The sequence below is a fragment of the Pangasianodon hypophthalmus genome, chromosome 14, assembly GCF_027358585.1.
Source record: "Pangasianodon hypophthalmus isolate fPanHyp1 chromosome 14, fPanHyp1.pri, whole genome shotgun sequence".
NCBI classification, from domain to species: Eukaryota; Metazoa; Chordata; class Actinopteri; order Siluriformes; family Pangasiidae; genus Pangasianodon; species Pangasianodon hypophthalmus.
In genome coordinates, this window is record NC_069723.1 from 15,812,429 (window position 1) to 15,831,362 (window position 18,934).

At 36.4% G+C, this 18,934-nt stretch overlaps 1 protein-coding gene across 5 annotated transcripts in view; it reads left to right on the forward strand.

Moving 5' to 3' along the window:
• Positions 1–18,934, forward strand: part of cadm2b (cell adhesion molecule 2b) — a 165,880-nt gene that overhangs the window by 103,822 nt on the left and 43,124 nt on the right. For all 5 annotated transcript variants that reach the window (XM_034310910.2, XM_026935050.3, XM_026935054.3 and 2 more), the window contains exon 2: positions 1,833–1,859. In XM_034310910.2, the coding sequence (XP_034166801.1) occupies positions 1,833–1,859 (27 nt within the window). The remainder of the gene's footprint in view (positions 1–1,832; positions 1,860–18,934) is intronic.

Sequence of the window (18,934 nt, forward strand, 5' to 3'; positions counted from 1 at the left end):
TATTGACAAGGAAATCTTCTGTATAGCACTGTTACCTAATATATTTCTGCATAACTGTTACGTGTAATATTTGCAATAACCCATAAGAAAAGTGAGCTTTGTAAGTTTTCTGTATTGTCTCTGACACTAAAATACACTGAGTTTGGTTTTGATGTATGACATGTTGTGTCATAATCATTAGGTGACATACCAAAATTACAGTGAGCTACAAAATCAGTTCTCATAACAGAAAGTGTCATAACACAACAAACTTATATACAGTATCATTTCACTCCAATATAATGTCAACAGTTTCCTCCCACTTCCCAAAACCATGCTATACGGTGGATTAAAAGTCCAATTTGCCTCTAGACATGAATCTGTGTGCAAATGAGTGGGTGAATGTGTGTGTGGTGTCCTGTGATGGACTGGCATCCCATCCAGGGTGTATTCTTAGCGCCCATTGTTCTTGGGATAGGCTCTGAATCCACTGACCAGGATAAAGCATTTATTGGAGATGAATGAATGAAGTAATGAATTATCAGCTGACATATTGGATTAAGCTGTATTTATGTTTATGTATATACGTTTAAATCAGTTATCATGGAATGCTTAGGCAGGTGACATGTAGCCTCATAAATACTATCGTTAAGTAAAGCCTTGGATAAACGAACTTGCTTGGAATATCATGCCAAGTCTTTTTATTCAGTTGCAAGTCACACAGCAAAAATATGCTAAATGGGAAAAATAAGAGAAACAATCTTTATGCAAAACAAATACAGTTCGATTAAAAGCATTTGTGTTCTACTGCATGCTGAGACCCATTGTTATTCTTCTCAGGAATTGGCAAGCATTTTCTGCCCACAGCAAGGAGAATCTTATCATGGAGTCTGACTATGTCAACACTATTACATTCCGAAACCTTGCATGGAGTCGTAGATTAATAACCTAAATGTAATAGGGAACATGGGAAGGGCATAGGTACGGGAGAGATTAAGGAGTGTCAAAAACAATGAATCTTTAAACGGCATGCCAGTGTCCTTTCTCACAGCAGACTGAGTAATGTGAGCTTCATAGCCCTGTAGGCTCGGATCCAATCTATTGTCTAAAGATATTAGTCTTTTAAATCCTTAGCAGGAAGGCGTCATATTGATGATCTACTCTTTATAGCAATAAAGCATTATAGTGTTATATCATTTTCCTGTCACTTTCAGAAAATGTCTCATATCAAAAATCATTGTCCAAAATAGATAATGCTTTTATAATTAGCAAAACTGTGCCTAATGCATATCTCCTTTGCTCTTAATTCTTGGAGTATGTGGGTTGTGAGGAAGTAAGAAAGTCACTGGAACTATGATAAAAGACCCTATTGTGCTATTCTTTTGTCACATTCCCACATGATGCTAACTTCAGTGTCATTTCATTCTTTAGGCTCACTTTATCCTTTGATGTTCCATGTTCACACTGACTCTGAAAGGTTGAACTTAATTATTCAGCAGGCTTCGCAAAAAGAACTCTATGCAGATGGCACATGCTGTAAAATATCACCATTATGCCCCTCATCACCAAGTATATATGGCAGAAATGCATGCAAAACAGAAGGCCTGGCATAATGAAAGGACAAGACATATGCATTCAGGCACAAGCTCTTTTCAAAGTGCCTGACAGAAAGAAGAACACAATGTCAAGGAATACCACTTAAATGTAAACAGGGTTAGATTAAAGGAATGTATCTATAGAACAGCATATTCTGCTTTTACAATCTGCCTGACTATCTCTCTCTTTCTCTCTCTCTCTCTCTCTCTCTCTCTCTCTCTGTTTTTCTCTCTCTTTCTCTATCTCTCTTTTTTCAGAGGCGGCAACAAAAAGCAAAGCGAAAGGTGAGTTGTCTTCTGTGTCTTTGCAGCCTGATGATTTATGTCGAACACAGTTCCCAATAAACTATGCTCCAATCAGACTCCTCTTATCTCCCAAAGGAGCTCAGGTGCATTTACATAGCATCTGTCGGCTAGAAAGCAAACCAGGGATGTTTGATAAATTGACCTGAGGAAAAGCCTTTATGAACCGTATCAGTTCTTTTCACTTTTCTGGGTTTATAAATAACCCAGTGATGACCAGTGTTGGGAGAATGTGCACATTGTTTCACAGTGAAAATCAGTGTGGATTAAATGCCTATAGATGGGATTTTAATCTTTTTCATTGTAGCACTATATGGATAGTCTTCTTTATAGACTCTGCAAATCCTCTTTAGGATGTCAGGAACCAGTCTATCGCATTATTCTCGGTAAAATGCAAAAGGTTTATGTTTGATGGTGTTGAGTAGATAATCTAAACAGGGGTGGAAAAATATCTTAGCTGGGCACCAGTGACAAGCAGATTTTATGTACAGGACTATAAATTTTTATTCATTGCAGCATGGCACATAATGCACCTCAAGCTACTCATTTCTTACCAAATCAGAAACAAACAAACAAAAAAAAAGCCTTCAGAGCAATTTATTGAGAGAAAGTAGAGGTGCCTGCCAGACTGGAATAATATATCTCATGAACAATGTGAGGACAGAACACCAAATCTCAGTGCCAAGGACTTGGTGTCTTTTTTCAAGGTTGCAGACACAGTTTGCTTCATTAGACATTTTGCTAGAAAGGATAATGATTATACACTTCTGTATTAATGCATTTATCTAGCAAACTATCTCACCATAAGTTATTGAATAGCATTAGCTACCCTTTTTAGCCTAGTCAACTTCTGGGCAACCAAATATGGGACTGGGCAATATACTGGAGCTTGCCTGGTGGGCTAACTAATATATATACTGTATGATTTGTCCACCCTTGATAAAATACACATCATGTTGTGGATAGATAGATAGCCATCTGTTGATATGTTGTTAAGGATGATTTCATAACTGTCTATGGGCAAGCTTCTTGAATGTTACTTGAGTCTAAAGTGGACTGTCCAAATAAAATGTTACCTTTTTCATTTAATTAGCTATTTTATAAATTCAGTGCCTATCGTTTCCACATCATAGCATATTTTCTAATCAAAATTCAAGGCCAGTATTATGATTTACAAATTATCTCTGTCACAAACACACCGCTCTCTGAGAACTTCAATTCCCAGAATCCCCAATCTGAAACCACACCCACTTCCCCATCTCTGCCAACTACAATCACTCCAAGTCGCCTTCATTCTAATTAGTTTCACCTGTTCCTCATTTGAACTGTGTATATATACTGCATTGTTTCAGTCACTCATCTTGATGTTTAACGTGTCTTGCATTCTCTGCCAACAATGCTAAGCATTCATGCCTTGTGTTCTGGGCTCTGTTTATATGTTGCTGATGATGCATACAACATTTCCTAATTCATCATCAGTTCAAACAAGCTAATTTAGTTTTTTTTTGAGTCTGGGAATCAAAATGCTTGTGCAAGATTTCACTATTTTATTTTTGCTGCTTAATTTGCCATTTTGAATTTTCAGTAATATAGAAGTGTTAGGTGTAGTTCAATGGATCAGTTTAATGAAAGCTAAATATATAATTTTAGATACATGTGTAATAGTCTTCATACATATATGGTGTGAGTGGCACACCACACCAGAGTATATACTCGCAATATACAGTATCTCACATCCCCGTGCTAACTCTTTAATGAAAAATATCTGCCAGTAGACATAATTCTTCAAATCTCCAGAGACCTATGAACTTTGTTCAAATCACAAGCACTTTTTCTTTAAGTAAGATGTCAAATGACCAAAACCTGGAAAGCTTTAATTAAATCGAGGACTTGCAATAGCAGTTTACGATCATGCGGTTATGCTTCTGAACATGCAGTCTAATCTTGTTTACGGTGAAAAAGCCTGCTCCTGGGGCCCATTCTTTGTACATCACTTAACAAATCCAAGACAGAATGACTTATTTATTCATTTTTCTAATTTTATTGAATGCATTTGAGGACTTGATTAAAACGTGAGTTGCTTGAGATAACTGTGTGCTCCCATTTGTCTGGAGGCCTGGAGATGCCATTCCTTTTTTCTTGTGTGTAATGTGGTAAGACATGCACATTTTAGTTTAATGTGGTAATGGGATGCTAAATTGGAGTAAGAAAATAAACTCCTGCCCAAGATTTAACTATGAAATTGTGGTTTAATTTTGCTTGTTTAATTTTTTTTATTTGAGTAGGCATAGTTTTGAATAGACCAATTAAAAAACATTTAAAATATGTGTATAGTCTTCCTGAAATATGTTGTTGGTGACAGTGGCAATATATCTTCTTTCGGCATACTAGCACTTTAATTAAAATGTCTATGAACTTAGCTGCTTGTTGAAATCACAGGCACTTTTGCTTTAGATGGGAGCACAATTAATTAATTTAAAGCTTCGCAATAGCAATTGCATGACCTCGATTTAGTGAGGTTACATTCACATTACAAGCTTCTTGGAGCAATTCCAATTTTTTGCTCTGATCGGATCTATCTGTGATGTCGGTTTACATCCGTAACCCATATCTGTCTTTAATGTGAACACACCTGTCCCTGAAATGCCCAGCATGTGCACATTTCTTGGGTAATTGTTTCAAACACTACTCAGTTTCAGTAGGTTCTTCCCAGTTTTGCTTGAATTGATTCCCCAAATATCGAGAAAATCACCAATTTCCCCATCCTTCTACTAAATATATTCACTTCTGCTGCTGTCCTCCATTATTGGATGATGACGACATTGACATGCACATGCCACAGAAATTCCGATCTGACCATTCTCATTCATGTCATGTCATGTCATTGCCACATATTTGATATACAATATATATGTTCTAGAACCACATACAAAAAGAAAGTGGCTCTGGTCTGTAAAAATCATTTATGTGTCACAAAAAATCAGATTTGTGGCACTTCAACCTGGCAATGTGAACATAGCCTAATTGTGAGATATATTTAGTAATAGCAGGCACTTTTACTGTATTTATAAAACATCTCTAAAGTGTGCTGTAAATCTACTCTTGTCTACTCCTGCTCCTGAGCTGGTTTGTATCTTGGTGACAAGTTCAGCAACAGCTTCGAAGAATGAACACATCCAGGATCACGTCAGTTCTTCAACAATCCAATCCAGCTAATTCAGTAATCTACAGGAGATCTGTCTGTATTTGCCGTGTATGACTTTGCTTTGGTTTTATTGTTTTTTTTTTTGTTTTTTTTTTTTGCTTTACCCCAGCTTTACCCCATTTGCATTGACGTTTGGTATGTACTCCACCTATAGTTTGAACCTGTTGCCTATTTTTTTTTTTCTTTGCCTTTGATTGCCATTTTTTGTATTTTTAACAGAAATGCTCAGTGTTTATTTTAACCTGTGTACAGTATGTTTCTGTTAATCTGGTTCATGCACAGTCCCCAAATGATTATTTAAGGGTTAATGCATTACTAGTGGCTTTTCAGTCTTAACTTATCTGTGTAATGGGAGAAAACAGTGGACATTTTGAAAAAGAGCTTCTCTACAATCTGTGTTCACGTATTTCCCTACTGCTTTCTGCAAATTGCACCTCATACTCCTCTAGGGATATGAAAGGAGTTGTGCTGATAAGTTGGGTGAAATTGAGCACAGCAGCAGGTCATCCCCAGCAATATAACAAAGGCTCTTTTAGTCGCATTTTGCACTATGTGGTTACATGAATAATTTATCCATGTATTCAGGCCTACATAGAGAGGATTTCTTTGAATGAGTCACCACCGAGATGAACAACCTTAGAGCTAATATACATTTTATTTATTTGGGCATCGTTCCTGAGTGCAGTAAGATTCTTTAATTTCACAGGTATTGCAAGTCTATTTTTAGAAAGCAGTGTTAATTTGACTTTATTTCTCATCCCTGCTGCTAAAATAAACCTATATGATGAAGCCTAAACCTATATGATGAAGCCTATCCTACTGGGCTTTCCTTTTCATGATGGAATATTGCCAGCACATGCATCTCAGTACCTCTAGGCAGTAAACAATCAAAGTTATAAATAACTTACAGGCAGAAGACAGAGTCTATTATCATTGTTTGTCCATACACTGGCCTAGAGGAATGTTCTGTGAAAAAAAACCATAGCCCAGGTAATGGAGAGAATAGAGCAGAGATCATTGATAAAGAGAATTCTTGATTCAAAACTGAGATATATATATATATATATATATATATAATGTTTACATTTGCTTAGGTGAATTATAATCATACCATGTTTTTGCTATGCAGGAGGTGACACATCATGTGCCCTTCTTTCTCAGTAATTTCACATGAGAGTTTGTGTGAAGGCTGCCGCCTTTAACTCGCCTTAAAAGGCTTTTAGCAGTGGCCGAAACGGTACTTTTGGGAAATGTGTCTGGGTCTGTCTCCATGTTAAGGGGGTGTCTAAAGTGCTTTTAAACCACTGAGCTATTACAATTCAGCGGTGTGTCATTGCAGTGTCTGTGCCCTTCTCTTTAAAGGAGAGAGAAAAGCACTCAAGGGCTTTATTCTAAGAGGCGGGAAATTCATTCCCTGTTCCACTGACTCTTACCACCCATGGTGATAATTTAGCAAGGAGGATAGTGCACAGCCTTTGCATTAATCGGGGCATTTGTGTGTCTCTAGCTCTGGATTTTGTGTGTGCATATTTCTGAACAGAATGTGTTTTTTCTTTAGTAAACAACCCCCAATTCCGAATATTATGTGGGAAAAGACGTCATATTTATTATATGTTTGATTACTGGATTAACTAATACATGATGGTACAGATTGTCATTGAATAATATGCAATAATTAATATTTTTCTTTACAGATTGTATACTTTTCATTATGTTGCTCACATTTAAGGTTGCCTTGTGTCTAACGAATACATAATTAATCAGAAATTAATTCATGCATAAGGTAGATTTCTGGGTAAAAGAAGATGTTTTGCACTCTTCAGTACTGTCAAGCTGAGATAAATCAAACACATTCTTGACAACTCATTAACTTAGATTGATTTATTCTACAGTAGTCATAAGCAACAGTAATGGAGTCTTGGCTCTTATATAATTACCTATGGATTTTCTCATATCTGCCCAAATTGAATTTCAAACAGCTGTCACAAAGTGGGAGAGAGTAAACAGAAAAGCACTATTTTATTACGTGTGAAGTGTTTATCTCCAAGTTATGATCTTATTGCGGGATCCTGCTATTAAGGCTGAACGAACTATGATCACATACAAAATCCATCTTAGCTGCAATTTCCTGTGAAAGCTAGAAAGGCCCCATTGGTAAAAGAACAATATTGTGTTCATCATCACTCAAATGGGAATAAATGAAACCATAAAATACATGAACTTTAAACTCATTGCTAACCCTAATGTTAAATCATGCTTTTAAATCCTCCTATGAGATTAAGAATGAAATTCACAAGTCTAGCCCTGTTTTTGTCCAGGGTCCTTCCCCTCATGTTCAGTATTTTGAATACTAAAACCCACTGGAGGTCACTGGGGACTGAAAACTGACACAAACAAAAACTGAAAGACTGGAGATTAGTGTTTTAAAACAAATACTATATTTATCACATAAATACAAATGGAAACAGATATAAAAGCCCTAGCTTACCTACAACAGTATATTCATTCAAGTTGTGAAAAAGGTGTGTGAACAGCTCTAGATGGTACCAAAGAAAAGTGTTTGCCTTATCTTCTGGTTTTGAACCTGCGATAATAATTAGATTCCACAGCCATCCATGCCCAGGAGTCAAGGGAGTAGAATTGACTAATCTCAGGGTGGGAGGGATTGCATACCCAGTTGTTACAGTGACACTAGCCAATCCTGAGTGTCTATGAGTGGTATGCATGCGGGAGATGGCAGATTGCGTATTCCTCCAAGTATGTTACACTGCTCAGTGACGCAGCATGAGCAGCAGTTTGAAAAGGTTCAGTTGTTAGCCTTCAGCCTCCCAGTTGTTAGCTGTTGCCTGATAGGGGAAAGCTGGCTGATGAGTGGGAATTGGCAGGTGACCAAATAGGTGAGAAAATGGGGAAAATCCAATCCTCAAAAATATGTGTGTGAACAGAAGTGAGACCACGTTCAAATATCCATCTCAAGTGGAGCCGCATTGTGATCTAGTTAGCCAAACCACTTGTGGAGGTGCTCGTAACATTTGTAGCCTGAATAGTGTGTCATGTCATAATGCAGCTATTTTTATTCAAAAAATAATGATAAAAATTGTCAAAGAACAATTCGAGTTCCCAAGTTGATATGGAAATTGAGTTCCTGTCTATACAGAGGGTGTGGGTTTCCTCCGGGTTCTTTGGTTTCCTCCCACCTGCCAAACATGCCAGTAGGTGGATTAGCACTAGCTGTAAATGTGTGTGTGTGTGTGTGTGTGTGTGTTGCCCTGAAATGGGCTGGTTTTGGCTTATCTAGTGCCCATGGTTCCCAGCACATACTCCTAATCCACGTCGACCCTGACCAGGACAAAGCGGTTATTGAAGATGAATGAATATTAATGATCCTATAATGCTATACCACCTCACACTCTTACAAGTACAATGTCCTTGTATCACCTTAAGTATAAATACTTGCTAAGAAAACAACGGACCGTCTTGCCATTTACGTTATTAGTCAAGAAATTCATTCAAGACACATGAAAATACCAGATGTGAACAGCCATCCATTTTAGTTTTAATCAGAACAGGGGAAACAGATGTTTATATCTGGTGTGAACAGCGCCTAAGTAACATGTATACTCTCTTACCAGGAAACAGTCCACAAACCTGCTACTGAATTTCATTTCCATTTATATTACTACAATTACAAGACTCAATAGATGTAATGACATTTTCTCTGATGACTTAATCACATTTTCTCAGAAATCACTTCTCATGATGCTAGTGTATACTCTACCGTGAATGAGTCACAAGGGATGCTGATTCTATTTTTTTTAATTGCACCAGATGTATCAGAATATTCATGAGTCAGAGGCAAAAGCGTTACATTTATACTACAAAGAAAACCAACTACCACCAAACTAGCCACAGAAAAAAAACTCTATTTAAAGCACAGCCTAAGCAATCACAGATTATTTCAAAATTAAGTCTATCTTTGAGGACGCTTTTTGCCATTAAATGAAGTAATTTTAGTTTCCTTTCTCATTCACTGTTCGTAATTCACATGAGAATTTACTGATTTGTTTAAATCTCTCCTGGTGAAACTTAGAATGAGAAAGGAACACAGTTTTAATTACATTCTAATGAAGACGCCTTGCTCATGAAAAAAAATTACTACTAGAAATCCATTACATGACTAGATAGCCTTATGGTTGTTTTAGATGGGTTTTCTAATTTAGCTAGAAATTTGCAATTGTCTGCGTAAGTGACCTGAAAAATTACAGCGTCCCAGCATCCCTAGGGAGAGTGCTAGCCCTGATCGTCCCACTCTGGGGCTTGTGCTAAGAGAAGCCTCCAGTCCTAATTAAATATAACACGTCTGTAGCCATGCTGTAAGACTTGCTCCCCAAACATGTTGGCAAATAGGCCACACATAGTCAGCCAATTAATTAAAAAGTGTCATGTTGCTGCATTTGCAGTGATTAATAATTAGGTCAGCTTTGCGCTCTGGTCGGTGGGCTATGTTCCTTTCTGTCTTTTCTTTTTTTTTTTCTTTCTTTACGGCTGGGGAATTTGTATTAGCCCTCTATATAGGGCACATTTCTGAAGACCACCTTCTTTTGACACACTGGTACAGAGTGTTGCCATCTATCTAATTACTATGTCAGCAATAAATCAAGTTCTGGCCATTTCTGAGAGAGAACATGTTCTAACTTAACAAAAAACTGTTTTTTATTTTTTGGTTAAAAAAAAAATTGTGTAGCTACTGCTCTATTCAGGAATAGAGATACCCGGCATTTTTTATAAAAATATATAACTTTTCCCACATATTCATTTAGCAGATTCTTTCTTCAGAATGTGTGAGGCAGTATCCACTTCAAGCATGTAGCCTTTCAAGGACTCAACAGTGAAACAAGTGATATAAAATAAAATAAATTATCCACCAACTGATCAGTTAGTGCAGAAAATATAGTTGTGGGAGGAGCACACTGAGCAGTAACTAAGGCAAGACATTACTGCTGAATAGAGTAATACTTTTACAACAACAGATATTACAATTAATCAGTCCCAGTTTGATTGCTGATATACTTACATGTATTTTTGCTTATAGTTACCTTTTCAAACATTTACATTTGTTTATGAATATGATGCATTGTCTAATTTAAATATGCACAAATTTGCATTCTTAATAAAACATAAAATCTAGTTTTGTGATGCTAGAATTAAAATATTTATTTCAATCTAAAGACACTCTTAGAAAGGCTTTCACAGAAAAGTTTAGTTGGGACATAATTTCTTTATTGTTTAATCAAGAAAATACCATGCAGTGTTGCAAAAAAAGAAGTAATTTTTCAGGATCAAATCTAACAATAATCAACATTTTGTGAAATTCCCCAGTAATATCGTTCTAATTAGGAATAGGAGTGAACTTGTGAAATGTCATTAATGCAGTTCATCTAGAAACATTTTTTGGTTCTGAATTTAGAAAAAAAGATTTTGAAAAAAAAAAAGGTTTTAAAAATACAATGTGATTTAATGTGTTTCTGCTCTACTTAGTGGGGTTTGTAAGGTTTATAAAGGAAATTGACATGTATATCATAATAACATATAAATCAACATACAGTTGTTGTTCTCTCAGCTGCTCTTAACTGCCACAGCAGATCATTTGATTTGTCACAGTTTTTACACCAGATGCCCTTCCTGACTCAACCCTCCCCAATTTTATCTGGGCTTGGGACCAGCACTGGGAGTGCACTGTCGTGGTTCCTTGGATGGGAATCAAATCCGGGCTGCAGCGGTGAGAGCGCCAAGGCCTAACCACTAGTCCTCCAGGGACCCTCATAAATCAACATACAATATATAAAAGTATGCTTTTCAGGGATATATGAAATGACATGATTGTGCCAAGTGGGCAGGGCTTAAGCCATCTTCAGTGCTCCTTTAAGATGATTCAGTGGCCACAATTGGACAAATATTTTTTTCTGATTTGCAATGATTTATTATTACAGATTAATTCATTCATAACAGAACTAAAAATAATATATTCAGGCTAACTAATAATGCACACTAATAACAGTAATAGGATATGTGGGGTAATTAGTAACAGTAAATGTAAGGTACATTGGTTTATGTTAAAGAAGGAAATTGTATGGCAAAGACTGACCATATACACACATACACTCAGTGAGAGAGTGATTGGGATAACAAGTGACTAAATCTCCATCTGGATTTCTGTAAAGCTGCTTTGTGACTATTGTTAAAAGATCTATACAAATAAATAAAACTGAATGGCATTGACATTCAGCAGGTGGGCAAAGTTCCTTTACTTACTCTATAGGCAAGTGTCAAGGACTTAAACTTCATGTTCAGGGGTTCAGTAGATTCAGATAAAGAGAAGCTTATGATGTGTGTATTTTGGTTGATTGAAGATCAGGAAAAAAAAGACTGAAGACTTGGAAAGGAGACCAGAACATAGCTCGACTTGTAATCTGTTTTCATGCTTGTACTAACTCCCACACTAACTCTTCTCTAACACGGTTCTAGCTTGATGTGTTTAGACCCTTATCTATTTGTATCATAGTGTAAGGATATGTTTTTGATGAAGACTATATAGTTGCTCTGGCTAAGGGTGTCTGCCAAAGGCAATAAAGCAAAATACAAATATATTCAAAATGTCTGGACGAGTTGTGTCATGCATTCCAGGTACGTGATGTACTTCCTGACATATAAATCAAACCTGCAGGATTGGGAAATCACCACAGTGTGGCTTATAAAGGCAGACTGCTCATATATTGTTACCTCAAGATTCCTTGTGGACCTTGATAGTAGTAGCAGCAATAAACAGAGGTTGAATTTGATGTTGTATTGGATTGAGGGACTTGCTGGGCTGATAACAATCTCTAGCTTTGAAAGGTTGAGTTAGAGAACGTGATCCTTCATCCAGGCTGAAATATCTGGAAGGCAGACTGAGGAGTCCACTGGAGGGAAGGACAGATAAAGCTGAGTATCATCAGCATAGTGATGTAGAGGTAGCTGTGAGAGTGGACGAAAAGGCCAAGAATAGATTCCAACCATGGATCAGAGTTGGACAGATATACTATAGATCACTAGATTTAAGGAAAAATCTACCCTATACGACTTGCATATTCATCTTTATAATTAATATGCAATCTTCAGTGGTGTCCAAGAATTATGTTGAAATTCTTGACATTTTTGTTGACATGGTTTATTTCCACTTTGGTTAACGGTTTTGTACATTACCCACAATGCAATTCGACTACCTGCTGCCAGTGCTGCCAGTGAGATTTAGCCCTTGCATCAACTCTACCTAAAGAGTGATGCAGCTGGGCTTTAGTTCTTTAGTTTATCCAGCTTTCTCACCTCCTCTCCTGTACACTCTGCTCAAAAAGATCAGGTTCCAAAGCTTCAATTTTCATGCTAATACCGCCACCAGTGCCATCGTGTTTGTCATCTGGTATATTACTAACTAGCCGAGTTGAGTATCTGCTGTAACTCAGCACAATTAAATCTTTGGCCACAACTGCTTCATATCGCTGCATTGTATTCTGGAACTTTGAGTCCAAAGTTTGCTGTCTCCACTATTTCTACACTGTATTTCTCATTAATATGATATTGAGCTAACAGCAAAACTTGACCGTTATCACTTATGTTTGAGATTGTTTTATCCATTTTTCTCCTATTAAACACCATCGTAACTGTGGTAGCAATGTCCCACTGTGATATCAGTGAGGCTCACAACTGCTAACTTCTCATAGGAATAACAGAAAATACAGGACCAATCAATAAACTATCACCAGAATCACTAAAAACATAACAAACATTTTAATATAAACATATTTATTTCACTGTGTTTTTGTTTCCACACTGTGTTTCAGGGTGTGTAACATGGAGTAACTAAGTCTGAACTCTTTTCTTTCCTCTCCTCGCACTAACAGCTGTCAATAAAATACCTGTTTAGAGCAAAAACTCCAGTCTTGTTGGTGCTCCAGGCTCTGTGAACAGGATTAAAAACAAGCAATATTGACCACCAACATCTGACCAATCGGGCTAAAGATGTGTTTCTCCTTGTCAGAGCTTGTCAATCACCTATTAATTCAGAAAGTTCGTCTTCTTAAACATGCATTGAAGCCTAAGTGTGCATATGTGTTATAGGCTTGGCTTTGAAGAGACTGTGCCTTTCCAGAATGTGTGCCTGCTTGCTATACACACATTTTGTATAGCTGTGTGTGTGTATGTATGTGTCAAAATGAAACCTTGCACGAAAGGTAATTTATCTTCTGTCTCATTACTGCTGCATGAGGACACTTCACAAATGCTGAACGTTAATTCTGCTGTGCCCATTAAAGACAGCTGACAGACATACTCATCACATATAATTCCAAATCATATTTCCTCTCCCATTAGTTCTCATTTAATCTGCTGCTGGCTCGGAGCTGCAAAGCCATGAAACGGGAATTGATCAGATAAGCGCACCGTTCATTACTTCTCTCGTAAGTGTTAAGTAGAAAAAATAGCACTTGTATAGTTGACTCGCAGTCTCATGGGCTATCGCTGGATCTGTGAGAAAGTCATATGAAATGAAATACAACCCGATGAATCTATTGAAGTCGCTGCTCGGATTTGCATCACACTGATATTAACTCGCTTATAGAGCAGCTTTTGCTGTGCCCTTATCAAGATTTTCAGTAGCCCCTGAGAATCAGTAAAGGCATGATCAAGGGTTATTGTATCCCATGACACTCAGTGATGTGACACACACACACACACACACACACACACTTCTGTTGTACACTTCTGATGTCAGCTTTAATATAGTGAATAAAGACTGTACATCAGTCCAGATTGAGAATGGGGGCTCATATCAGTGGGTAATGAACTGAGATGAGACCTTCTCCCTCCATGTGCTATGCAGTTTATTTGTTAGCTTTTTGGTCGTGCCTGCAGTCTACGGTTTGTTCTGCCATGCTTTGCTTCACTGCCTTCTGGCCATTCATCAAGGCCCAGATTTCCATTATGTGGCTCAGTCAGCTGAAATAGAAAAAAGCTTTTTTGGACCACATGGCTCATTCTCTCTCTCCCCGTGATTTGTGCCTCTTCTCGGTAGATGTGCTGAAGACATGTTGACTTTAAGATATGATGCTATAACAAAGTGCTCTCCATATAGTTTGGTACAATGGGAAAAAAAATCACAAAGAGGAAAAAAACTATACAAATGAAAAAGAATGAAATGAACACTAAGGCACACAAGCTTGAGTGATGTATTGTTTCACACATATTGTCTTCCAGTTTTCACCTTGTTCTAATTATACTTATTTAACTGATACTTGGACAGATTAGTGTGTTCAGGATCACAATCCTAGCTAAGATTTTTAGGATAGCAGTACATTTTCTGAACAGTTGCACAACGTTATAAACATTCCTTCATGGCAGCAACATTTTAGTTGTAGTTGTAAAATATTTTCGTAATGTTAGTTTTTATCTAACTACGAACATTGTGTGACCAATGTTCTAATAACCATTATTCAGGATTGGGGAAAAAATGGTAGCCCAGGTGCCCAAGACAAGCAGATTACGTACCCAGGTCATTATTATTATTATTATTATTATTATTATTACAGTAATGTGTTGATCTATAAGTCACCAGCATTTTTAGTTCACTCTCTTGCCTAGTTTATAAGTTAAATGTAATATGCCCCAATTGGTTCATCATATTATTTCTCTGTGGTGCAAACTACCTTGATGCTGTAGAACTTGCTACTCTTTTCCGTCTGGCTGTTGGTAGGAGCTATTTTTTCTAGGAATAATAATCAGCTTTGAACGATTGGTAGACATTCAGAATCAGAAATATGAAGGAGGAAAGAGTGGATAAACTGAGCAAAATACAGTAGAGTACAGCACAAAACCCATAACTCTAATGCTATCAAAACACACCTCACAATTTAACAAGTGAAACACATTTTCATCAAGTGAAAATGAAGATGCTAGCTCAAATAATGACCTTACACACAACTCACAGCTCACAGCCAAAATGTTAGCCAAAGACATTGTTTTTTTTTTTTTTTTGGAGGGTTAAAACAAGATGCTTCATTACCAGAGAAAATAAGTACTTGCTTACTTTCCATAGTGCATAATCAGCTTGCCATACCGTTGAGTTTAATTGCATTGGTCGCCGCTTTTTACCCTAGTTGAATGTACTTCTGGGCAAGCATAACATGGGACTAGTCAAGCAGACTGGCGCTTTGGCTTCCCACATGGGCTCATTAATGAATTTGTGCTTTGTTCACCCCTGTTATTACAGCAAATGTTTTTAAAACATTGCATGGATGTTATTTCTGGAATGGTTCACTCTGACCTTCTTAGAACTTGTCAAATACATGATGAATGTTCTTATAACATTCTCTGTTAGCTGGGACATAAAGTTGAGTGTTAAAAAATTCTGCTACTTTTGCTATTACTTGTCCACTTGAGGACAGTTTTATATTGCTACAGGCTTTGGACTCTATTTCTGTAACACAGCAAACAATAGACAGGGCAGAGCAGTAGCATGAGCCAGCTTTTTTCCCAGCGGTAGACAGTAACAAAAAAACAAAAGCTTTTTGTTAGAGGGCTTTTTTATGAAAGACAGCTGAATAAAGTGAAAAGAAAAGAGAGATGGCTGAATAAAAGGAGAATGAATAAATAAAACTATGAAAGCTAATAAACAGAGTAAATTAGGGTACAATAAATTCAAACATGAAAGTGTGTATCTTTCAGGATAATGTCCTCTAATTTTTACTGAAGGTATCCAGGACACTAGCCAGGTATAAAAGTTATTTTCAGAAGCATGAAAAGGTGTAAGGTTCCAGATTTGTAAATGTTTGAGTTCAGTGTGCAAGTGAAATAAATTTGCTTAATCAGTGCTGTTGAATGAATGCAGCTGTGTTAAAACAGGAACTTTAGACTTCTAGGACTGAAAGTGTTCAACCCTGGGATAAATTTATCTTACTTATTAGATAGTGACTGCTTTTGGAGCCGAGTATCCATCAGTATCTGTAAACATAATCATTTTAATAATATTTACTCTGACATCGTGGAATGGGCTGCAATGCTAAATAGTCTAATTAAAATTTAAACACCTAACAGAGTCTGGGATTTTTATTTTTTATTTTTCTTAGTCAGTGGAACAGACTTTATTAAGAGTACTCAGACATGGAGGAAAAAGGGACAGGAGAATTTATAAGAAAAACATGCCTAATGCCTTCACTGTCAATAACACAATGCAAATCTTCTGACATTCTGACACTGATATTCACAGCAATACATATACAATATTTAAATAAATTATATGCTTGAATATGAATGTATTGTTGTGCTTATGAATTGAATTAACCTTAATTCAACATATCTCACACGAGATCACTTTGCCGAAGATGCACTCTGAATCAACTGATGCAATAGTTTTGAATTTTTAATGTCCTCAAGCGTGGGATCTTTGCTTGCTGTAGGAGAGTTGCACCTTAAAGTCCAATTAATTTAAGAGCCCAGTTGAGTGAAAGCTGCACTGTTGAGGTCTCTACTCTGATTGGCTAGAAAATGTTGATTAATTTTCAATAACAGCTCTGATAAATAGTGCAGCACAGATTTAAGTTAAGTTTAATAAGTTATGTAAGTAACACCTTACACAAGTACTTGTATGGTGGATGCTGCACATAAAAAAATGTGTAATCATTGATATGGTGAAGATTTCAGTGAGGAGACATTTAGCATTTTTGGAAGGAGTCTCCAGTGTCAGTGCTTTGTAACAGTTAAGGTAAAGCTGTCGTTTAAGTTTTGTGACATGGACAAGTCTCCAAGACAGAAGGCATTGCAGTTTCTAGTAACATTTTTTGTCTTATTTGATTCTCAAGAGAAAAAAAAGAGAGGCTGTTGAGGGAACAACTGCTTTAATGTAAATGATGCTATAAAGTAAGTGATAACAAGAATTAACTTGTTTTATAAACATTTCACAGATGTTAAATATAACTATAAAAGGATAAAAATGTGATGTATTGTTCCTTAAATAAAAAGTTGTGATCGTTGGCAAATATGTTGTAGTATAAGTGGAATAAAACACTTCAGGACATGCTGTTAGTAGTAAATATTCAATTTTGGAGTGGTAAAGGCATCAAACTACTGTGCTGTTGATTATTTTCTATAACAACACTCCCTGCCATTTTTTATTCCTTACTTGGCACAGTTACTCAGAGCTATATATATATAAATTGTATATAAAGATGACATACATATAGAGCTGAAAGAATAGTTAATGTGAGTGTGGTACTCATAAATACAAGTTATACTAGTTTAGTGTAGCAAAAGCATATTCATACAGTTATGAATAATTCATTTAATATAAATGTTTTGATTTGTGCAGTCAGACATAACTTTGTTGAATTAAGCAAATGAAAACCAGCAAAATATGAGCAGATTATGTTCCCGTTAAAAATGCAATGTGTGCCGTTAAAGTCATTTTAATCCTCCAGTGTACAAAAATAATCTTTACTCAGAGAAGGTTTGAACAAAAAAACTGCAGATCTCTCATAAGCCCTAAAAACAAGCACAAACAGCAACAACCACAGTATTCACCCATCGTCTGTACAGTTGCCAGATTGTTATTAGGACTATAATTTTAATTTCTGTAGTGTGTTTATTGTTTAATTTAGTGCAAATTTTCAAAATGTAAAAACATCTTTCTAAAAAGATGTCACACAAAATAACTCAAAAAGTAATCTAATGAATGCAATATAGGACACACACACACACACACACACATATACCAACTGTTAAAATGATTTAAAAAAAAACAAAAAAAAAAAACACCAGCCTACAAGTAATTTTAGTTAAGAGAAAAAGAAAAAAAAAACATTTTCAGGTCTAAACTCTTTAATGTGAGATGTCATCATTTGCTACCAGGCATGCGACACAATTTTGCCACTGCACAATCTTGTAGTTTTGAGATTAAGTCTGAGTGAGCTTGCTGTGCTGTAATACTCTCCCTTTTGATGTAATATCGATATCTGTTATTAACTGATGCAGTGAAATTCTGTGTTCAATATCGGTGCACTGGCAAAACACACTGCTGACCTAACAGGGTGAAATCCATCATGTGCAACCCTGTGTACTCTCATATTACGTCCAATCTCCTAGTCAAGATCCGGTTCACTTATTGTGTGTGTGCAAGTGATCACATTTAAACATTTTTTACTGAATTTCTGTCTTTTCATAAGCTGATTTTGTGCTGAGGAAGCAATTCCAGCAGTATTCCTGTTTGGAATAATGACATGGGATAAGAGCAATCAGAAATGATAGATAAAACTGTTAGATAGATAAAAAAATTTGTTCTTCTAATTAATTACTTTATTAGAATAAATTACTAGAAATTTACCAGTTTATTTGACATACCAAATGCTAGAATTTATTAGACTTACTGGTAGTTGTTATTTTTAAGTGGTCATGTGGTGTAGTTTTTGGCTGCTGGGGGACGTCTGTATTCCCAGGATGCACTGCCAGGATAAGTCAGTTTTAACATTGACAAATGCATGCAATCAGTCAGTTGGATTGCAAAAATAAAATCAAATGATGGTGTACTAAAATGAAGCACAAAGTAAAAAGAAAAATTCAGTCCTTTACAACCTAATCTCTACCCGCTGCATCTGTAATGCATGTGTGATTCCCAGAAAATAATTTCAGTATGTTTCCCTGTACTGAGAATGGAACAGAAAACCAATTTACTCCAAAATCACTTAGAATGAAAGACTGAGGGCAGCTGTTGGTGCAGTCAGTAAACATTTATGCTTACATATTTTTGTAGCACACTCATGAATTTTCCATT